The 24,879-nt window shown below is 41.5% G+C and overlaps 1 protein-coding gene across 2 annotated transcripts in view; it reads left to right on the top strand.

Moving 5' to 3' along the window:
- The window catches only part of hibadha (3-hydroxyisobutyrate dehydrogenase a), a 99,510-nt gene that overhangs the window by 21,170 nt on the left and 53,461 nt on the right, over positions 1–24,879 (top strand). For both annotated transcript variants that reach the window (XM_061882453.1, XM_061882454.1), the window contains exons 5-6: positions 13,180–13,313; positions 22,214–22,290. In XM_061882453.1, coding sequence (XP_061738437.1) covers positions 13,180–13,313; positions 22,214–22,290 — 211 coding nt within the window. The remainder of the gene's footprint in view (positions 1–13,179; positions 13,314–22,213; positions 22,291–24,879) is intronic.

Below are 24,879 nucleotides of genomic sequence, written 5' to 3'. Positions count from 1 at the left end.
AAACATTTGTTCTGGTTAAAGTTGTTCAACTTGATAGATTAGCCGCCGTGTTATTAGCAATGTTCACTCTAAAACACCGCTTGGTGAATAGCTTTATCAATTGCCACAACATAATAAAAAATATGACAAATACTGCCCATATAAATATATGTAGAATATGTGTAAAAAAAAAATATGAAGCCGCAATACTTGAACCGTGATGTAATGATAAAACGTGGTTGATTTCTTGACAATTAATATTACCGTTTAAAATTGAATTTTCTATAAAACTAGTTGATAATCGCACTTTGCTAAATTCACAGATTGGTAAGACTGATGTACTGGAGTAACAAGCTAGCGCGCTAATGCCTGTCTCGTTAGCTATCTTAAATGCTAACATGAATACAAGAGACATTCAACTGTTTTTTCACCATTGAGAAACAACTTACCCCAATCTAAACTTATATCAACACATTACAGTTTGAGCTACCGATGAACATGACAGTGTCTCCAGAAGGAAGTGGACTCAAATGACATCAAATAAACTGGACGTGCAACCCTCATTTAGTCTGTGTTCTTGTCCCACAGCGATTGTAGATGATGGGCTAAATTCCCACCAAATAAGAACAGTTTTACCTTTGGAGTTGTGCTGGACAATGGATTGGCGGCCCGTGGCTTTTAGCTCTTTGGCCAGCGCTGCCGGACTTACTGCTCAACCAGTGGGGATTGGTGGAGCCGTGTTCGAAGCCCAGAGCTGGACAGGCATTACAACTTTTGTATCTGGTCTTCACACATGCACAGATGTTGTACAGGCAAGAACACTGACGTTCTTCGCTTGCGTGAGTGTGTAATGGTTGCATGCAGGCTAACTTACTTGGGCCACACTCAGGCTAAATGTGTGCACAGGTGCCTCCCCGTCTAATATGATAGGTGCTTTTAAGCCTTTCCATTGTAAATAAATAGTTAACAGGTCAAGCTAACAGATCGAGGTTCCTCTAAAAACATCCACAAACCGCCAACAATATTCATACTTGCCAACCCTCCCGATTTCCCGGGAGACTCTCGAATTTCTCCCAATTTCCACCCGGACAACAAAATTGGGAGTGTGCCTTAAAGGCACTGTCTTTAGTGTCCTCTATATCCTGTCGTTACGTCCGCTTTTCCTTCGCACAAACAGCGTCCCGGCCCAGTCACATAATATATGCCACACACATAAGTGATTGCAAGACATACGTGATCAACAGCCATACAGGTCACAATGAGGGTGGCCGTATAAACAACTTTAACACATTTCGGGAGAACATCCGCACCGTAACACAACATAAACAGAACAAATACCCAGAACCCCTTGCAGCACTAACTCTTCCGGGACGCTATCCCCAGCCCATCTCCCGAATTCGGAGGTCTCAAGGTTGGAAAGTATGACAAAATCTATTTACATATCCAGAAACCGCCAACAATATACCATTTACATGTTGTGACCTGAAAATTTAGCTGTGCTAACACAGTGCTAACACAGACGGACAATTTAATAGCACATTGATAGCAGTGAGCTAATGCTAGCTTATGCTGCTATTGTTTTAACACACTGAGCCGGCAGCTGCTTCTACTTTGTCTCAAACTTACTTCTAGACCAGGGGTGGGCAATTATTTCTTACCGGGGACCGCAGGAGCAACCCAAGCACTGTTGTAGGGCCACATCGACAATATTTCAAATAAATTTTGCTCAATATTATTTTTGATATACCATATGATAAATAATAATAATAATTAATAATAATTATTTCATTTAACTTAACTTTATACAAAAGCAGATTGCTTTTGATGGTTTTATTTTTAACACTGTCTTACACAACACTTCCTGATGCAAAAATGTAAATTTCTGTCACTTTCTCCAGCATCTTTAAAAGTCCAACATTTTTCCCCGTCAGATTTGGACAACCATCTGTTGTCACACCTGCCAGCTTGTCCCATTTCTGTCCTAACATGTCCAAACACACATTTACCTCTGTGAACAAGTCATTACCTGTGATTGACCCTTTAATTGACGGCATGGCTGCCAGTTCCTCCGTGATTTGGAAGTCTGCAGTTATCCCACGTAAGAAGATGAGCAGCCTGGCGGTGTCATGTACATCGCAGCTCTCATCCAAAGCCAGTGAAAAACAGTCAAAGTTGGTTGTTCTTTTCATCAGCTGAAACTCCAAGTTTCCAGCGATGGTCTCAACCCGCCTCGTTACAGTGCATGGGGAGAGTGATACGTTCTCAAATGCACCCCTCTTCTCCAGGCATATCAGGGCAACATAGTCCAATAAGCACTCCTTAAAAATTTCTCCGTCAGAAAACGGCTTACTTTTTCTGGCGATTTTGTGAGAAATGACAAAACTTGTCCTGACGGATGCATCTCTGGGGCTGTGAAATTTGGCAAAAAGTCCTTGTTGGGTTTGCAGTTTTACCATCAACGCATCAGCCTCCCTTGTGCGCTCTTCATAAGACAGATTCTGGTATTTTTCCTCGTGCTTTGTCGTGTGGTGGCGATTCAAATTATATTCTTTTAATACAGCAACCTGTGTAGCACAGATTAATCACACAACTTTACCTTTCATCTATGTAAAGAAATACTTTGCAGTTCATGTCTTGTTGAAAACACGGCATTCGTTATCAACTTTTCTTTTTTTAGCGTGAGCTGGCATTTCGGTGGTAACCAGGCATCACTTGTCACTGTGCACCTTCACTCACAGGTTACACACGTACGTCCGTAACCAACACTTTTCAAAATAAAAGCAGCACAGTTGTATTGCACGCACGACATAGATGTTTTTAAAAATGTATTTTGTAATTTGTAATCACGCACGCGTATACGTCCACATGGAAGTAATACAAATATTGCTTTTTGAAACAAAAGCAGCAACGTTGTATTGCATACTCGACGTAGATACTTTTTTAAATTCATTTTGTATGTTATGATTGGCCGGACAGGGTCTGTTTTCGACCCTTCGAAGGTTTATCGTTATTCCCTTTGGATTGAGTTTTTTTTTTGTGCTGATGTGGGATCAGAGCTGAGGATGTCATTGTGGCTTGTGCAGGCCATTTCAGACATTAGTTATTAAGGGCTAAAAGTAAACTTTGATTGATGATTAAAAATCAGGTACTATTTTTACCCCAGTGCAGTGCCTTAAGTCAGTACCAAGCTCCACCGTGTCTATTTTGCAGCAGAAGTCAATTTTTGTGCTACTAAACCAACTGTGCAGTAGACAAGCAGCATTAGTCTCTCAGTAACAATCTAGCTATCCTCAGCTGGAGCATACAATATTTACATTGCCTGCATTAAGTACATTAAACAGTTGTCTAAGTCGACCAATTCAACTCTCATTCAAGTCCTATTAAACAGTGTGTGAAATGTTTTATTACAAACCCTGTTTCCATATGAGTTGGAAAATTGTGTTAGATGTAAATATAAACGGAATACAATTATTTGCAAATCATTTTCAACTCATATTCAGTTGAATATGCTACAAAGACAACATATTTGATGTTAAAACTGATCAACTTTTTTTTTTGCAAATAATCATTAACTTTAGAATTTGATGCCAGCAACATGTGACAAAGGAGTTGGGAAAAGTGGCAATACATGCTGATAAAGTTGAGGAATGCTCATCAAACACTTATTTGGAACATCCTACAGGTGTGCAGGCTAATTGGGAACAGGTGAGTGCCGTGATTGGGTATAAAAACAGCTTTCATGAAATGCTAAGTCATTCACAAACAAGGATGGGGCGAGGGTCCCAGATTTGTAAGCAAATTGTCGAACAGTTTTAGAACAACATTTCTCTACGAGCTATTGCAAGGAATTTAGGGATTTTACCATCTACGGTCCGTAAAATCATCAAAAGGCTCAAAGAATCTGGAGAAATCACTTCAAGTAATCGATGATATTATGGACCTTTGAGCCCTCAGGAGGTACTGCATTAAAAACCGACATCAATGTGTCAAGGATATCACCACATGGGCTCAGGAACACTTCATAAAACCAATGTCAGTAACTAAGTTGGTCGCTACATCTGTAAGTGCAAGTTAAAACTCTACTATGCAAAGCTAAAGCAATTTATCAACAACACCCAGGAACGCCGCCGGTTTCACTGGGCCCGAGATCATCTAAGATTGATTGACTGATGCAAAGTCGAAAAGTGTTCTGTGGTCTGACAAGTCCACATTTCAAATTATATTTCAAAACTGTGGACATGGTGTCCTCCGGAACAAAGAGGAAAATAACCATCCCGATTGTTATAGGCGCGAAGTTCAAAAGGCAGCATCTGTGATGGTATGGGGGTGTATTAGTGCCCAAGGCATGGGTAACTTACACATCTGTGAAGGCACCATTAATTCTGAACGGTCTATACAGGTTTTGGAGCAACATATGTTGTCATCAAAGCAACGTTATCATGGACGCCCCTGCTTATTTCAGCAAAACAATGCCAAGCCACGTGTTGCAACAGCGTGGTTTCATAGTAAAAGAGTGCGGGTAGTTTCCTGGTCCGCCTGCAGTCCAGACATGTCTCCCATCGAAAATGTGTGGCGCATTATGAAGCGTAAAATATGACAACAAGACCCCGGACTGTTAAACAACTTAAGCTGTACATTAAGCAAGAATGTTAAAGAATTCCACTTTCAAAGCTTCAAATATTAGTTTCCCAAACGTTTATTGATTGTTTTTAAAAGAAAAGGTGTTGTAACACAGTGGTGAACATGTCCTTTCCCAACTACTTTGGCACGTGTTGCAGCCATTAAATTCTAAGTTAATTATTATTTGCAAAATAAAATAAACTTTGTGTTTGAACATCAAATATCTTGTCTCTGTAGTGCATTCAACTGAATATGGGTTGAAAAGGATTTGCACATCATTGTATTCTGTCTATATTTACATCTAACAATTTCCCAACTCATATGGAAACGGGGTTTGTAATAGTCTACTTACGTCATAAAAAATTCAGACATGGGAAACATTTTCCTTTTTTACGCTGTTTGTTATTTTAAGATCCCATTTGGAGTGGAATTGTGTTCGCCTTCATTCCACGTAGGATCAAAATTAATTTAGAACACATAACTTCTCTTTGTGCCCTTTTGCCATGTCTCCAAAAGGTAGTGATGGGTAAATTGTATGGCGTTACATTTATGTCTTAATTTTGAGGTTGCAAAGGCAGATTTTGAGGACAGAAAAATGTTTTTTGTAGCACAGACATATTTTATAAAATAGATTTAACTCATGCAAAAAAAAAAAATTGAGCGAATACAAATGTATTTTTAAAAAGTTGAATGCGGAGAAGGGTGAGGTCGAGAGAGCAGAAGAGAGGGGGCGCTAGAGAGCGCATCCATCTGACTGCACACAGCACTAAATATTGAGTGTTATTATGGATAATAGCAAACACTTTTATTTTTGCACAAAATACATTTATATTCGCTCTCCAATCATTTTTATGCTTGAGTATAATTTATTTTTTAAATATAAGATCTGTGCTTGCAAAACATATTGTTCTGTCCTCAAAAAAGACACAAATATAACACCATAAAATGACGCCTCAGTGAGCGTATGGCACACTCGCTAGCTGTATTGACACTGCACTGATACTGTTGGTGTTTCTTAAAGGTTATCCACAATTTGATGAATTTAAAAAGTAATTACATTTGAAAATGAATAGTTAGCACATGTGCCTCGCAATACGAAGGTCCAGGATTTGGGTTCGATCCTGGGCTCAGGATCTTGCTGCGTGGAATTTGCATGTTATCCCTGTGACTGCGTGGGTTCCCTCCGGGTACTTCGGCTCCCTCCCACCTCCAAAGACATGCACCTGGGGATAGGTTGATTGGCAACACTAAATTGGCCCTAGTGTGTGAACGTGAGTGTGAATGTTGCCTAAGTTGGCGACTTGTCCAGGGTGTACTCAGCCTTCCGCCCAAATGCAGCTGAGATAGGCTCCAACACCCCCCCAACCCTGAAAGGGACAAGCGGTAGAAAGTGGATGAATGAATAGTTAGCAAGTATAATGACAAATGATTAACTCTGGTCAAAGAGCCAAATAGTAAACAACAAGTAAAGAAGAACATAGGGGCGGCATAGCTCGGTTGGTAGAGCGGCCGTGTCAGCAACTTGAGGGTTGCAGGTTCAATTCCCGCCTCTGCCATCCTAGTCACTGTCGCGTCCTTGGGCAAGACACTTTACCCACCTGCTCCCAGTGCCACCCACACTGGTTTAAATGTAACTTAGATATTGGGTTTCACTATGTAAAGCGCTTAGAGTCACTAGAGAAAAGCGCTATATAAATATAATTCACTTCACTAATTCACTTCACATTTACCTTATCACACTTTGGAAGTGTTTCTTTTTTTTACCTTTTACTTGCAGTATAAACGGTCAGCTGGGAAAAAAATCAAAAACTTTGATCTGGGCCGCTTTATAGTCTGGCCATTTTTATTACTTAAAATGAGAGGCCCAAAGAGATGATTTTGGTGAAAAATGTCTTGTTTTTGTCGACATGTCTTGTAGTATTGTTAACTTCATCATTACCGCTCGTATGTTTTTGCAAAAGCAGATGTGTGGTTATGTCAAAATCCTTTAAAAACCTACTAAGAAAGCTCGGAGGGACAGCAGGACAGCAAGTACTGTACCACTTACCTTCAAAGTAAAAGCCCTTTTTTCTTTTTTTTTATCTTCTTTTTCGTCACTAAAAGCATTAATGTTTTTCTAAAGCAAAACAATGCCAACAAATCCTTGTATTATTGCCCATTCTCTTTTTTTGTCTGGCCAAAGTCAAGCAGTGGCCATTTGTGTCGACAACCACTTATGTCGACGCGAGTCGGCCACTGGAAGGGATGTTGACTTGAAGGCTCTCCACTGTACTCAGTGTAGCATTTTTAATAACAACTTCCTCTCCTGCGGTTGTCTTCTCACCCCCCCTCCGACTCCTTACCTCCACACATACACACTCATCTGGTCTCCCCCTAGGGGGCGTTGTGTAGTTGTGCAGCCCTAACGATCCAGGACTGTCACTCCCGCTGGGATGGATGAGCCAAGTGCACCCAGCGCTCAAGAAGCCTCATTAGGATTCCTCTTTAATCCGTCTCTGACAGAACTGGCCCGGGAACGGGATGTCCTTCTGCACACACACACACACACACACACACACACACACACACACATGCATATGTGCATAATATACACTGTAAGGGCGTTACATCATGCATAGATGTTGCATAGAGGCAATTACTCCACAAACACACACACACACACACGTGAAGACGGATGAATCTCAGTGTATGCAGGTTGAACTAAGTCACTGGTACTCCAAACACACACACACACATTATGGTAATGATGTGTTTTTCTTCCAACCGCATGGATCTTCCATCATCCCTCTGTCACTACTGCTTATAGAAATCCTCTACATATCATAAGAGCTTATTATGGGTGATTAGTTAATTGGAGGGAGGGAGAGTTGGGAGGTAAGACAAGTAAGATCGTTATCCTCTTCTGCTGTCTCTTGTTTTCTCCATCCTTTTCTTCCTCCTCCTCTTTAGTGAGCTTTATTGATCACCAGATCGACTGTGTCTCAATAATCTCTCTCCTCGTTCACAAAATGTGATCCCGCCGCTAATTAAGCACAAGTTGTCGCACTGAGTGGGTGTGAAAGTGTCGTAGGTCAGCCTGGGCCGATATTGAATTTTGCCGACCAATGCAAAGTCAAAAAGTCAATAAATAATATTATGATCAGCATTATTTTGAGACCTTATTAAGTACTAATTGCATCCTAATTTATAACAATATTAATAAAAGTATTCATTTAAAAAACGATAAACTTTTTTTCCTCATTTTTTATCCTTGCAACTTTTTCCTTATTTATTTTATTTACTGTATGAAAATCCCACGGAATGTTAATCAATGTAATAAAATAAATTCCCAATCCCAGTTGTGCAATACTTAGGATAGAAATTTACAAAGCAACTGAGAAGACATACATATACAATATTTAATAAAAAAAAAAAAGGAAAACTAAAACTTAAGAGCAACAGTATCAATAGTAATAATTATATCAATAATAGTGATTAAAACATAAAAAAAAAACTGTGTATTATAAAAAGAGAACAATATGTAGCATTATCACTTTTTTCCATCGCTTTCACAGCCATGAACAAAAAAACAACAGTCCCAGTGACCTCCACTTGTCCTATTTTGAGTGAATTGAATAGTTAAAACAAATTCACATAATGATATGACCCATAATTATCTAATCCAAATGCCATAGCTTTTGTATACCAGTGTTGAGCTGGACTAAACCTTTATCCATTTCTTCAGTATTATTGTCTTTATTATGATGCATATTGACTACAAATATTGTTTTATTCTTTGATGACCCGTTATTCAATTCGTGCAGATCTCCAAGAATACAAGTCACCATTTAAATGTCCTTAATACTGTAGCAATGAAAATTATTGCTTTTCTATATTGAACACCGTGAAGTACAGTTTTTTTCCACAGTTGGAAAAACTACGTTAGGGGGTTTGTTTTGCTGCCATCTTTTTTCGAAAAATTCACTATACTTGCTCATTCTTCCATGTTGATGGCCTCATGTTAATATTCCCACAAAAGGACATTTTGGCTTTGCAATCATTTTTTCCTCTCCATTTTTGTTACTTTGTTGCCTCTCACTTGTGACTTGCAAGGCTCTGTCCGTGCATCTTATGTGAGTAAGCTAGAGGCCACCAATATTGTGGAAGGCCGACAAGAGGGTTCAGAATATCAAGAGTCGGAATAGATCAAAATAGTTTTTATTGCCATTGTTTGAGAACGGGTTCACAAACTAGGAATTTTACTTGGTGCTTTACTTCACTCTGTTCATTTAATGGAGACCTATGATGAATGTGTTTTATGACCTATAAATGTTACAAAGTTGTACACTTTGTTAAACGATGCCAAAGCATCAAGTCATACGGTTCATGTTCAAACAGTAGTGGTGATGAGTTAACAATTTGTATTTAGTAGGAATGTGAATCTGATTATTCGATTTTTGGGGGTAACGATTTGATTCAAAATCCATTTTTGATTCCAAATCTATACTTTTTAAATAACATTTGATGCCAGTTTAATGATCCAACAGCATTCTTCCATAAAATAGATAACCAGCTGTGATCAATTTCTATTTCACTTAAAAGAAAATTATTTTTTGGGGTGTTTTTTAATAAAATTCTTCCCAAACATATAGTAAAGTCAAATCCAAATAAGGCAACAAGAGAATTAAGTATCCAACGCTTATCTCTAAAGTAAATCTGTACAGCAGATATAGATCATCTACATCAGTGGTTCTCAACCTTTTTTCAGTGATGTGAAATTTTTTTTAATTCAAGTACCCCCTAATCAGAGCATAGCATTTTTGGTTGAAAAAAAGAGATAAAGAAGTAAAATACAGCACTATGTCATCAGTTTCTGATTTATTAAATTGTATAACAGTGCAAAATATTGCTCATTTGTAGTGGTCTTTCTTGAACTACTTGGAAAAAAATATATAATAATAACTAAAAACTAAAAATAAACAAGTGATTGTAATATAAATAAAGATTTCTACACATAGAAGTAATCATCAACTTAAAGTGCCCTCTTTGGGGATTGTAATAGAGATCCATCTCGATTCATCAACTTCATTCGAAACATTTCTTCACAAAAAAATAAATCTTTAACATCAATATTTATGGAACATGTACACATGTAGCTATTTCTAGAATATTTTTTAAAACTATCACGTACCCCTTGGCATACCTTTAAGTACAAAGTAGTTAAAACATGTATTTATTTTTATTTTTTTAAAGTGATTAATAATCATTACATGTAAAAATCACAATTAATCTGCAAACCCCTAATATTTCAACAGTGTACATTTTCAAAAGCTACAGTAAATTATGATACGTCCAGTGAGCTTGGGGCGTGGTTTCACTTGCAATCTGGGAATGCCTCCTGAATCAGATATGACAAACTCCAATAAACAGCTTTTAAAAATGACCGGGCAGCAAAAGTCTATGCAAAAATTTCCACCAAAGCATGTCCAATAAATATTATCTAGACCAGGGGTGTCAAACTCAAATACAGAGTGGGCAAAAATTTTAAACGGAACAAAGCCGCGGGCCAAGGTTGAACAAATTAACCTTTTTAATTGGACCCAAACAAGTTTGCATTGAATATTGAACAAGCAAGGCTTATATAACTTTAGTGACATGCAAAATCCAGTTCCAAACAATAATAATAATAATTAAAAAAATATCAATGGCATATCAAATATCATTTAAATAAAAATGTTATGCCTTTTTTTCTATTTGCAATCTTCTGAGATAAATATCACATTTTTTCTACAGGCTAGTAATAAATTTGAAAATAAAACAACAATAATGAATGAACCAAACATTCAAGCTTTGAAGTAGCAAGAGAAAATGCATGAATATAACGTTAATTATTGGTCAGTTTGCTGGAAGTTTCCCGGAAGAGTTAGTGCTGCAAAGGGTTCTGGGTATTTGTTCTGTTGTGTTACGGTGCAGATGTTCACTCGAAATGTGTTTGTCATTCTTGTTTGGTGTGGGTTCACAGTGTGGCGCATTGTAACATTGTAACATTTGTAACAGTGCTAAAGTTGTTTATACGGCCACCCTCAGTGTGACCTGTATGGCTGTTGACCAAGTATGCCTTGCATTCACTTATGCGTGTGTGTGTAAGAGCCACAAATATTATGTGACACGCTGTTAGTATGGAGGAAAAGCGGACGTGACGACAGGTTGTAGAGAACGCTAAAGGCAGTGCCTTAAATGCACGACCCCAATATACTTGTTCAGGTGGAAATCGGTAGAAATTCGGAAGAATGGTTGCCCCCGGAGATTTTCAGGAGGAGCACAGAACTTCGGAAGTCTACCGGGAAAATTACGAGGGTTGGCAAGTATAAGTATTAGCGGTGAATGCGGTGTATAGCGGCACCGACGCTGTATAACACCGGCGGGCCAGCTCTAATGCTAAATTGATATTGCCTCAAGGGCCAAATTAAATTACACGGCGGGCCAGAGTTTGACACCCATGATCTAGACCAAAAGGAGGTGTTTTATATGTAAATTCAAATCATTGGTCCCCTTTTATTCTGCTAAAGAATAAACACGCTCAGGTGCCGAGTGCAATGCACAGAGTGAACCCTCTTGCATCCTGTTTGAAAGACAAACACACAGAGGTGACCATTTTTATTTGGCGGCAGAGTTAAGTTATCTTTGTCGTTCAATTGATAGTCATAGGCCATTGGGGTCCACGTCACCATGACCTATATTTGCAACTTCTCTGATTTATTTGGCACAGAACTCCCCTGGTATTGGATAAACACATGAGTGGAAGGAAGCTAAGGCATCACGCTCAAGATCTGCAGACCATATGTGTGCATGATTTGCCTGCATGGCGGCCTTGCGTTGTGTTTGCTGCTCTCTGGAAAGCAGCTGCCGCGGCGTGGACTCAGGCCTTCATTATGTGGCCCTAATGGCCTAATGACAGCTCATCACTGACAGCGACAGTAACGGTGCCAATTAACTAAGGGACGGGGCTAAAAGGTATCCGTCTTTTGTGACTCTCCATTGCACTGATAATGTGATTTCAGCTGTTTTGTCCATGCTAATTCCTGTTTAATTATTAACACCAACATTATTAGGTGTTCAGTATTAAGAGGGCTTTCATTACACTTTGACGACACCCTAAAGAGAGTTTGCGTGTTTCTCCAGTCCACTTTTTTGGAAAGCTCAAATGTGCACCATGCAGCAGATTCTGTTTGTGTTAAACCATGCATTGTGTTCATGTCTCGTTGGGGTCTGAAAAGGAGTTGTTGTTTTTTTTATTTAAGGAGGCTGGCCAGTGGTGGGGAGAGGGTTGCTGCCGTTGCCTCCCACAACATGGCACGCTCCTTAAGCCATCAGGCATGGGGAGGGACGCCTAATTGAACATGATAAAGTGTAAAGTTAATTACCCCTCACGCATGTCACTGATACCCCCGAGAGGAGGGAGGGGGCAGCCTCAGGCGCAGCTGGTGTGTTTGTTTGTGTGTGTGTGTGTTAGCTGTGCGTGTGTGTGTGTGTTTGGGACGGGGAAAGAAGGGGTGACAGGACAAAAGGCAAGGGCTCCCGTGAGGGTTGTGCAGTGGATGATTGCAACAATCGGCTTTTAAAGATGCGTCTGTCCCTCTGGTGCGCCGCTACTTAACACGCCTGTCCAGCCATGAGTCTTACACGCACTCACACACCTACACAAAGTGTAAAGCGGACCTTTTGAGACACAGTCAAATGGCTGATATATTTAGGTTTTTTTCAAGCACATGTTTACCGCACTAGATATTAACTTGTGTTTTTCAAATGGATGGATGAATACCTTTATTGTCATACTGGCATAGGGCTGGGCGATATAGCGTTTTATTAATATCTCTATTTTTAAATAAATACACCTACAACTTCCATCCGGCCATCCATTTTCTATCGCTTGGGTGCTGGAGCCTACCTCAGCTGCATTCGGGCGGAAGGCGGGTTACACCCTGGACAAGTCACTAACACAGATAGACAGACAATACTCACACTCACATTCACACACTAGGGCGAATTTAGTGTTGCCAATCAACCTGGCCCCATTTGCATGTTTTTGGAGGTGGGAGGAATACCTGGGGGGAACCCACGCAGAAACGGGGAGAACATGCAAACTCTACACAGAAAGATCCCGAGCCCGGGATTGAACTCAGGACCTTAGTATTGTGAGGCAGACGCACTAACCCCTCCTCTTCTGTGCTGCCCACCTACAGCTTATTAAATGAAAATATAGAAAAACCTACCGGCAGCAGTAAAGTTTAGATCCATGAAGGAAAACAAGAATGTGAATGAATGTTTATAACTGAAGACATTTACAAATGCATAAAAAAGGTTTTTCTTTTTTACTATTTTTTTTAATGAATTAATGTTTATGACAACCTTTTTCCAAAACACAATACAGAATGTGAGTTATAACAGGATAATGCATACATTTATCATTTTGTTTTCAAAAAGGTTACATAAAGTGGGACCCCAAAAATTTACTGTGGGACCCCATTTTTATGACTTGATGGTTTGAAAGTTCCTAGCGCCAACACTGATATGATATGTAAAAGATATGTTCTGGTGCAGGGGTCGGCGCTGCCAGCATGGCCAATCTCACCTTCATGGTTGGTGGAGTGGAGGAGGAGTACAACGCTGCACAGGAGCTGCTCACCTGCATGGGGGCCAATGTTGTTTACTGTGGACAAGTCGGCACCGGACAAGTAAGTCATATTCATAATATTTGCAATACGTTACATAAAAGAAAGCATTTTTTCCAATGTGTTCTCTGTTGGTTCCTGATTGCAACTCAGCGCCAAATATGTTATTGCATCGTGTAACTACACTGGCACCTTGATTTACAAAGTCAATTGGTTCCTGAACCGGGTTCGTAAATAGAAAAGTTTGTATATAAAAGCAAATTTCTCCTCAAGAAAAAATGTCAACACCATACTGGCCAACCTTGAGACCTCAGAATTAGGGAGATATTCAAAAGGCCCGCTGGGGGTTCTCTGACCATGGGTGACTATATCCGTTCGGCCACTGTGTTCAATGGAGAAGTCTTGTAGGAGCCTAAATACTGTTTAAGTTATTTTACATTTTATGGAAGGTGCTTTATGTTTATTCAGCCAAAAGGGGACTATTTACTTTATTTGCATGATAAGAAAATGTATATATTGAATGCTTAGAGTAATTATATAAATCTCACTTTAGGTGTAATTATTACATTTGTCAAAATGATTTGATGATGTAACTGTTTAAGTGCATATATGGCGGAAGTATCTGTGGTAAGGGGGTTTTTGGACGCAAGGTGTCATGGGTAATTGCTGTCAGGTGCGGTGGAATCGAGCCACACAGTTTTTTGACCTCACTCATACTTATTCTCATTCATACTTTTTCTAACTAGTACTGCAACAAATTCTCTTTATTTTGTCATTCATTTGTTCCCACATCGTGACTGTTTTATGTTTTGAATTATTAAGATCACAAGTAAAACCATACAAACGAAGAAGAACGTCTGGAGTTTTGTTTTGTTGTTGCCGCAGCAAGCGGAGTGAATGTGATAGTAGAGGAGCGTCAAGCTTAAGGCTACTTTAGGAATCTACATTTTAGTCAAAAAACTTGCTCTTTGTGGAGTAAACGGAGCGTAGAACTGCCTGACTGTAAAGGATCAAGAGGAACAAGCCTGCAAGAGGAGGCGACAGGTACGTGAGTGCACGCTGCTTGAAAGAGAGAGAGAGAGAGAGAGAGAGAGCTCGTCCCGGTGCGACGCTGCGGCACACCGGCATTTTTATTGACTCGTTGTGGAAATATTGGCTTGTAATGGATGCACAAGACAGTGGAAAAAGGACAGTAAAAATGACCGAGAAAGCTGTAGAAATGCACAAGGTGAGAAAGATGCAGGCACGCAAGAGCTCACTGGCTCAATTGACTCGCTTGATGACGCAGATTGAGCACTTAATGGAGGAGGATGTTAATGTGGACGCTGTAAAAAATCAGCTTCGTGTGGACTTTAGTGGCTTGCAGCAAGAATTTTTGGATCTTAATGCTGATGTTCAGAGATTCATGTCTGAGGAGGACTTTGTGGAAGATCAAAACAATTGGTTTGATCCCCAAAAAAAAATGATGGAGGACTTTTTCTGGAAATGTGAGGAGTGGATGAAAGATGTTTTTAAGCGTGTTGAGCAAGCGGAAGAATGCAATAAACAAGTGTCACCTGCAGATAGTCGGTCTACATCAACAAAGAGGACCGCTAGAAGTCAAAGTAAAGCTGGATCACGAAGCAGAAGTTCATGTTCTTCATCTTCTGTCAGATTAAAGGCAGAAATGGAGCGTGTATCATTGAGAGCAAAGGCGGCAGCTTTACAAGAAAAGTTGGCCATAGAACAGGAAGAAGCTGCAATAAAAGCGCAAAAAGAAATGCATGCAATGCAAACAGCACTCGCTGAATGTGACGCTAAAATGGAAGTTTTACAAAACTATGAAAACACACAAGAAACAGACAGTATCAATACAGCTGATAAAAAGGATGTTAGAAGACCTGCTAGTCCTAACACACAAGTACCACCACCCACTTTACCAACACGTAGCATTAAACATAATGCTCCCCCCACATCTATTCAAATGACTACATTTGCGCCAAGGACTGAAATTATAGAACAACAGACATTAACACTTGATGGGCTTTGCCAAGCAGTATCTCAGCAAGCCAATGTCAGAGTATCTCGTGAAGAGTCACAAGGCATCCCTACTTCCACCTCTTTCCATTCCAACATTCAAGGGTGACCCCCTGGAATACAAATATTTTATTGGGGCCATAGAACATGGAATTGAAAGCCGCACAAGTGACAACCGGGATTGTCTTCAATTTTTACTACAATATACAAGTGGAAAACCACATGAGTTGGTAAAGAGCTGCATCAATATGGAATCTTCAGCAGGATACACTAAAGCAAAACAAATGTTATAGGAATTTTTTGGTGATGACTTTAAGATAGCCGAAGCCTACATAACAGAAGCCATGGAGTTGCCAACAATCAAGCCAGAAGATGGTGTTGCCCTTCAGTCCTTTGCATTATTTGTCACAGGCTGCTCTAACACAATGACAGACATTACCTACATGGAGGACTTGGACAACACAGCCAATATAAAGGCACTGGTAAACAAACTTCCATATGAACTCAGAGAACCTTGGAGGAAGTTTGCATGCGACTTACAAGAAAGAACAAAGACAAGAGTTTAGTTTAAGGATTTTGTGGACTTTATAAACCGGCAAGTCAAGTATCTTTTGAACCCGCTTTATGGGAACATAAAAGAAAGCACCATTAACACGAAAGATTCTGTGAGACAAAAAATAAAACCACAATATGTAGAAACCCTCAAACCAAAAAAGGTGTTTACAACAGTCGTTGTGCCCCCCAAGACAGAAAATGATAACTACATCATAACAAAAACACGAACAGTGTTGGTGGACAGAAAACCTTGTGTTTATTGTAATGAAGAGCAACACAGCCTCACAGTTTGCAAGAAATTCAAGAGCAAGCTCAACAAAGACAAGACTGACTTCTTGAGAAGCAAAGGTGTGTGTTTTGCATGTTTAAAGCATGGACATATGAGTAGTAGCTGCAAACAAAAACTTCAATGTCAAGAATGCTCGAGACTGCATCCCACATTATTACACATTGGTCATAAAGACTCCAGAGAAGAAACCGGAAAGGACAATTGTGAACAGCAATCAATATCAAGTGTCATTGTACAAACAACTGAAACCTGTGGTGTCACTGGGGCCGGTAGAGAAGATTGTGTTCTTTCGATTCTTCCAGTGTACATCAAGGCACAGAAAGGAACCAAGACAGTGCTCACGTATGCCTTTCTGGACCCAGGTAGTTAAGCTACTTTTGCCACAGAGTCACTAATAAACCAACTGAATGTGAGTGGACGCAATGTAAACATTTCATTGCGAACAATGGGAAATGACACTGTAGTGAACACAAGCATCGTGACTGGTTTGGAAATCAGCAGCTTGGACGGAAAAGAGTTTGTGGAACTAAAGGAAGTTTATTCACAGAAAGACATTCCTGTCTCTAAGGACAATATTCCCCGACAAAAGGATATTGATAGGTGGCCACACCTAAAGGAGGTGAGAATACCTAAAATTCAAGCCAAGATTGGATTACTCATCGGAGTAAACGTTCCCAAAGCGATGGAGCCACTGCAAGTGGTTAATAGTGTGGATAATGGACCATACGCTGTGAGAACGATGCTAGGCTGGACAGTAAATGGACCACTCGGAGGTGGAAGTGACAGAACTGCAATTGACAAATGGACAGGAATTACTGCAAACAGGATCTCAGTGGTGAAGCTTGAGGAGCTTTGGCAGCTGCAGTTGAAGCACGACTTTCCTGATGCAGGACAAAATGAAAACATTGAGATGTCCAGGGACGACCATCAGTTTATCAGTATGATGTCTCAAACTGCAGTACTTAAAGATGGCCACTACAATATTTGCCTTCCAGTGAAGAAGAAGCCTTTGTCTATGCCAAATAACTGGGCAATTGCGGAGCAACGTGCACTGAACCTACGGAAGAGATTTTCGAGAGACGTCAAGTTTCACCAAGAGTACGTGGCGTTCATGGATGACCTTTTAAGAAAAGGTTACGCAGTAAAGCTTGAAAGTGAAGAGCGCAAATCTGCTGAGGGGCGAACATGGTATCTGCCTCACCATGGAGTAAGACATCCAACCAAACAGAAGTTGCGTGTTGTCTTCGACTACGGCGCAAGCTTTCAAGGTACTTCATTAAACCAACAGCTTCTGCAGGGACCTGACCTCACCAGCTCACTATAAGGAGTCCTTATAAGATTTTGCCAGGAGTCTGTGGCGGTTATGGCGGACGTGGAAGCCATGTTCCATCAGGTTGGAGTAAGCGATGAAGACACTGATCTCCTGAGGTTTCTCTGGTGGCCTGATGGAAACTACGAGCTGGATTTTGTTGAACGCAAGATGCTAGTTCACATTTTCGGCGCGACATCATCACCAAGTGTTGCAACCTTTGCACTTCAAAAATGTGCAACAGACTTTGTGGATGAGTTTGGACAGGATACGGCAAGGTCTGTCAACAATAATTTTTATGTGGATGACTGTCTTAAGTCAGTTGCTGATGAAGATAGAGTCATTACCCTGTGTGCTGAGTTGAGGAAAATGTTGGCAAAAGGAGGATTTCGGCTGACAAAATGGTGAAGCAAGAGCAGGAAGTTGCTTAACTCGATCCCAGAAAAGGAAAAAGCACAGGGCTTTCAAGATCTGGACTTGGACGAAGATTACCTGCCAATGGAGAGAACATTAGGCATCCAGTGGTGTGCCGAATCAGACCAATTCAAGTTTAAGATCAACCTCAAAGATAGACCATACACAAGGAGAGGATTGCTTTCCATAGTAAGTTCAATTTTTGATCCTTTGGGCTTTCTGTCTCCAGTAATATTGCCTGCTAAAATAATTCTACAAGATCTATGTCGGCAAAGATATAATTGGGATCAAGACCTGCCTGACACAGTGATTGAAAGATGGAAAAAGTGGATCTCAAGTTTGGCACAGCTTGAAAATTTTGGAGTTGACAGATACGTCAAGTTGAAGAAGTTTGGTGTGCCAGCCTTTGCGCAGCTTCATCATTTTGCTGACGCAAGTGAAGACGCCTACGGAACCACAAGCTACTTGCTGACACACTTTTCAACAGGTGAAGCTCAATCCACCTTGATCATGGCAAAGACAAGGGTGGCGCCCCTAAAATCTCAGACTATTCCTCGAATGGAATTGACTGCAGCCACAGTTGCGACAAAGATGGATAAGCTTCTGAGAAAAGAGCTTGAGCTGGAAATCCAGGAGTCTATCTTTTGGACAGATAGCACGGTCGTGCTCAAGTACTTAAACAGTGAGTGTACCCGATTCAAGACGTTTGTTGCAAACAGGGTCGCAGCAATCCTGGAGCACTCTAGAACATCTCAGTGGAGATATGTTAAACACCACTCTGAATCCCGCTGATCACGTTTCAAGAGGACAGACTGTGGAAGCATTTTTGAAAAATGAGAGCTGGTTCTCAGGACCAAGTTTCTTGCTCAGCTCACAAGACCAGTGGCCTAAAAATCCAGATCCTGGAATGCTGGATATGGACGACCTAGAGGTCAAAAAAGTGACTCATGCATATGCCATTCAAACAGGAGAAGCCAAAGATTTTGTGGAACAGTGGATAAACCATTATTCTTCTTGGACAGCATTGAAGCGTGCTGTAGCCTGGTTTCTAAAACTCAAAGATCTACTGAAAGAGCTAAAGGAAAAGAGAAAAGAACTAAGAACATCAGGAGAAGAAAGTAAGATGCTTGAATTCAAGAAAGATATTGAAGGAAAGTGTCTGACTTGTGATGACATGACTAGAGCAGAAACAGAAATTGTGAAATTCTGCCAAAGACAAAGTTTCAAGGAAGATTGGGCGATGCTGGAGAAAAATCAAAGAGTAAAGAAAAGTAGTTCACTTTTCAAGTTAAATCCAATTTTTCAAGATGGAATTATGAGAGTTGGCGGAAGGTTGAGCCGTGCAGCAATGCCTAACAACTCCAAGCAGCAAGCTATATTGCCTAAGGATTCACACATCACAAGGCTTGTGTTGAGACATATTCATGAGCTAACAGCTCACGCCGGAAGGAATCACATGATGGCAAATCTACGTAAAAAATTTTGGATACCTGGAGTCATTGGAGCCATCAGAAGGTTTCTGTCCAGGTGTGTCATCTGTAAAAACTCCACGGAGCTGCTGGAAAGCAACTCATGGCAGATCTACCAACATGCAGGGTCCTACCTGACGATCCACCTTTCACAAGAGTTGGTGTGGACTACTTTGGTCCGTTCCAAGTGAGGAGGGGAAGAGGACATGTAATGAGGTATGGCGTCATCTTCACGTGTCTTGCATTAAGAGCTGTACATCTGGAAGTCGCATCCTCACTCAACACCGATGCCTGTCTTAACCCAATCAGAAGATTTCTCGCCAGGAGAGGACAAGTCAAAGAGATGTATTCCGATAACGGAACCAACTTTCGGTCAGCTGACAACGAAATGAGGAAATCAATCAAAGAATGGAACACCAAGAAGATTTACGAACATTTGCTACAACGAGGTGTCCAGTGGCATTTCAATCCACCATCAGGATCTCACCATGGAGGAAGCTGGGAGCGGCTAATCCGTTCAGTGAGAAAAATACTGAGTGTTACCGTAAAGGAACAAGTTTTGGATGAAGAGGGTCTTTGTACCTTGTTTTGTGAAGCTGAAGCAGTCATAAACGGCAGACCCATAACAAAGACTTCTTCAGACCTCAACGACTTGGAGGCTCTCACACCCAACCATCTGTTATTGCTGAAGGTCAAACCTGAGCTACCTCCAGGAGTGTTTCATCCGTGCGACCAATACGCCAGTCGCAGATGGAAACAAGTGCAATACCTTGCGGATATCTTTTGGAAACGCTGGTGTAAGGAATACCTAGCGCAGCTTCAAGAACGTCAGCGATGGTCTTCACCTAAAAGAAACTTTCGTGTTGGAGACGTGGTGCTGATCGTGGACGAAACCTCACCCAGAAATTCCTGGCCATTTGGAAGAATTCTAGAGACTTTTCCTGGTGGAGACGGACTTGTTCGTCAGGTTAAAGTGAAGACTAAGACTAACGAGCTTCATCGCCCTATTACAAAGCTATGTCTTCTTCAGGAAGCTGAAGATAATTAAAGTTTGGCGACGAAGCAAAGACCCAGAGTGGAATGGGGCAAGGACTACAAGCTTTTTGAGAAGTACTAAGGCTATTTAGGCACCTTAAATTTTGAGTTAACACGTTTAAGTAATTGTTTCAAGGACATTGATAACAATTAGGGGCCGGTAATGTAGGAGCCTAAATACTGTTCAAGTTATTTTACATTTTATGGAAGGTGCTTTATGTTTATTCAGCCAAAAGGGGACTATTTACTTTATTTGCATGATAAGAAAATGTATATATTGAATGCTTAGAGTAATTATATAAATCTCACTTTAGGTGTAATTATTACATTTGTCAAAATGATTTGATGACGTAACTGTTTTAAATGCATATATGGCAGAAGGATCTGTGTGGTAAGGGGGTTTTTGGACGCAAGGTGTCATGGGTAATTGCTGTCAGGTGCGGTGGAATCGAGCCACACAGTTTTTTGACCTCACTCATACTTATTCTCATTCATACTTTTTCTAACTAGTACTGCAACATATTCTCTTTATTTTGTCATTCATTTGTTCCCACATCGTGACTGTTTTATGTTTTGAATTATTAAGATCACAAGTAAACCATACAAACGAAGAAGAACGTCTGGAGTTTTGTTTTGTTGTTGCCGCAGCAAGCGGAGTGAATGTGATAGTAGAGGAGCGTCAAGCTTAAGGCTACTTTAGGAATCTACTAGTCTGATCTACAAAATTTGCAGGCAGCATGCCCCTTTCCCTTCAAGCTGTCTTGGATGAACTGAAATTATTTTTTACTATCATTTTGGAACTTGCAAGCGTACTTCTTCTTCTTCTTCTTCTTCTTCTTCTTCTTCTTCTTCTCCTTCTTCTTCTTACTTGTCGTCACCATGTCGCTTGTTCTGCTTTGTTGTTCTGCTGTGTCTTCTTCTTCTTCTTTTCTGATTGCCGGGCTTGACTTCAAGGTGTAACCGTTATTATTGTCCGGCCGGAAACGGCACCCAGTGAAGGATGGTGTAGCAATATTGTTGTCCAGGTGGAAATCGGGAGAAATTTGTGAAAATGGTGGCCCCGGGAGATTTTCGGGAGGGGCACTGAAATTCGGGACTCTCCCGGGAAAATCAGGAAGGTTGGCAAGTATGGTCAACACTAATAATGAGTTGCAGCCTTGACAAAAGTTCATATTTTAGTAAAAGTTTGTACACTTTGGACACTATATAAAGCGCAAGAACTAGCTGAACTGTCCTCCTTACGCAGCCTCACTGTCGCTAGCCCTGTTGTGCGCTCATAATATGAAATCATAAAACTCCTCATCTTAAACAGCCAGGTTGCTATTATGATTAAAAATAGAAAATAAAATCCCCTTTAGCTTGCTGGTTAACCTTTTTGCTTGCAGCATGGTGAAGGGGGTGAGCCAGTGTCGACAACGATGGAATACTAACTAAATGTTTCAAACCACATATTACTTTTCTATTGTTTTCTTTGGACGTATATTCATCCATCCATCCATTTCCTACCGCTTGTCTCTTTCGGGGTCGCGGGGAGCTACCAAAACTAGAAAAATGTTGTAAAAAGGCTGGAAAAAAAGCCCACAAATTAATCGGTCTCACCCACAAAGGATTTACACTCAGGCACTAAATGACTGCCCCGCAGAAACAAAATGGGTGAATGAAACGTTTGTACATGGAGACAATGTTTGCACACTAAATCATATTTTTAGTCCTTTTGAGGTTCGTATACCAAAAAGTTTGTACAATGAGGGGTTCGTAAATGGAGATCCCAAGAACACAGTCAAATACAGATAATAATGCTTGGTTCTTATTTGAATATAGATAATTGTTTAATGTTTACTGTATGTAACATTTATTCCCTGTTTATCCCCTAAAGGCAGCAAAGATCTGCAACAACATGCTTCTTGCCATCGGGATGATTGGCACCGCAGAGACAATGAACCTCGGCATCAGGTAAAGAACTAATGAACAAGATTATCATTCACCAATTTTCCATGCACTATATTAGTCTAATTTCTTAAATAATTTGGTTTCTTCTATTTTTTACTCCTAAATGTGAATTCACAGTTAACATGCTCCATCTCTAATGTACGCTGTGTGCTTCTTGTACACTAGGGGGCGATTGTGGTCATTAAGGCTTGAATGCTACATGCTAATAAAATGTCTAGATTGTTGTCAAAGGACGTTCAATTCTTAAATCACAAAAAAATATGAATAACGAATGCTTGTTGTGAATGAAGGCAGAGAAACTCTGTGTGATCTACTGCTATTTATTATTGTGTCCTGATTAACAAAACACAGGTGTTTGTTATACTTTGAATTTAAACAATTGCATATAGTTGCAGGCTAGGTTTGTATCTTATCGCATACTTCGAAAAATATTGACTAATTTACGCTTCTATATTCCTAATTTGTATGATTGTTGGCGTAAACAGCCTACCCGCTCTGGCTGCTCCTCTTTGTCATGAATTACGGTAAAGAGTTTGTCCCGCGCGGAAACAGTAGCTTGTTACATGCTAGAGAAAAGTGGTTTTCAATCGGGTGATCCAACTGTGATTATCGTATTTTTAAAAAGCCACACACGACCCTATTAAGGTGTTTACATTTGTTGTAAAAAGCGAATTTTGAGGCAGTTCATGCAATAAGTCGTTTTTTTTCATGGAAACATACTGACCTAGAGTGTGCAGCTTCAGGGGTCGCTGAGGCAAAAACTCGGACATGGGAGGAGTTCGGGGAAGCCATGGAAAACAACTTCCGGACGGCTTCGAAGCGATTCTGGATCATCGTCCGCCGCCTCAGGAAGGGGAAGCAGTGCACTATCAACACCGTGTATGGTGCGGATGGTGTTCTGCTGACCTCGACTGCAGATGTTGTGGATAGGTGGAAGGAGTACTTCGAAGACCTCCTCAATCCCACCAACACGTCTTCCTATGAGGAAGCAGTGCCTGGGGAATCTGTGGTGGACTCTCCTATTTCTGGGGCTGAGGTCGCTGAGGTAGTTAAAAAGCTCCTCGGTGGCAAGGCCCCAGGGGTAGATGAGGTCCGCCCGGAGTTCCTTAAGGCTCTGGATGCTGTGGGGCTGTCTTGGTTGACAAGACTCTGCAGCATCGCGTGGACATCGGGGGCGGTACCTCTGGATTGGCAGACCGGGGTGGTGGTTCCTCTCTTTAAGAAGGGGGACCGGAGGGTGTGTTCCAACTATCGTGGGATCACACTCCTCAGCCTTCCTCGTAAGGTTTATTCAGGTGTACTGGAGAGGAGGCTACGCCGGATAGTCGAACCTCGGATCCAGGAGGAACAGTGTGGTTTTCGTCCTGGTCGTGGAACTGTGGACCAGCTCTATACTCTCCGCAGGGTTCTTGAGGGTGCATGGGAGTTTGCCCAACCAGTCTACATGTGCTTCGTGGACTTGGAGAAGACATTCGACCGTGTCCCTCGGGAAGTCCTGTGGGGAGTGCTCAGAGAGTATGGGGTATCGGACTGTCTTATTGTGGCGGTCCGCTAAGATCAGTGCCAGAGCTTGGTCCGCATTGCCGGCAGTAAGTCGAACACATTTCCAGTGAGGGTTGGACTCCGCCAAGGCTGTCCTTTGTCACCGATTCTGTTCATAACTTTTATGGACAGAATTTCTAGGCGCAGTCAAGGCGTTGAGGGGTTCCGGTTTGGTGACCGCAGGATTAGGTCTCTGTTTTTTGCAGATGATGTGGTCCTGATGGCTTCATCTGACCGAGATCTTCAGCTCTCACTGGATCGGTTCGCAGCCGAGTGTGAAGCGACCGGAATGAGAATCAGCACCTCCAAGTCCGAGTCCATGGTTCTCGCCCGGTAAAGGGTGGAATGCCATCTCCGGGTTGGGGAGGAGACCCTGCCCCAAGTGGAGGAGTTCAAGTATTTAGGAGTCTTGTTCACGAGTGGGGGTAGAGTGGATCGTGAGATCGACAGGCGGATCGGTGCGGCGTCTTCAGTAATGCGGACGTTGTACCGATCCGTTGTGGTGAAGAAGGAGCTGAGCCGGAAGGCAAAGCTCTCAATTTACCGGTCGATCTACGTTCCCATCCTCACCTATGGTCATGAGCTTTGGGTCATGACCGAAAGGATAAGATCACGGGTACAAGCGGCCAAAGTGAGTTTCCTCCGCCGTGTGGCGGGGCTCTCCCTTAGAGATAGGGTGAGAAGCTCTGCCATCCGGGAGGAACTCAAAGTAAAGCCGCTGCTCCTTCACATCGAGAGGAGCCAGATGAGGTGGTTCGGGCATCTGGTCAGGATGCCACCCGAACGCCTCCCTCGGGAGGTGTTTAGGGCACGTCCAACCTGTAGGAGGCCACGGGGAAGACCCAGGACACGTTGGGAAGACTATGTCTCCCGGCTGGCCTGGGAACGCCTCGGGATCCCCCGGGAAGAGCTAGACGAAGTGGCTGGGGAGAGGGAAGTCTGGGTTTCCCTGCTTAGGCTGTTGCTCCCGCGACCCGACCTCGGATAAGCGGAAGAAGATGGATGGATGGATGGATGACCTAGAGGAGTGGATCCCAACCTCATATCAAT

This window comes from Nerophis ophidion, linkage group LG21 (genome assembly GCF_033978795.1).
Source record: "Nerophis ophidion isolate RoL-2023_Sa linkage group LG21, RoL_Noph_v1.0, whole genome shotgun sequence".
Classification (NCBI taxonomy): Eukaryota; Metazoa; Chordata; class Actinopteri; order Syngnathiformes; family Syngnathidae; genus Nerophis; species Nerophis ophidion.
Note: the sequence above shows the minus strand (reverse complement) of the source record. Positions and strands in the feature narration are given on the sequence as shown.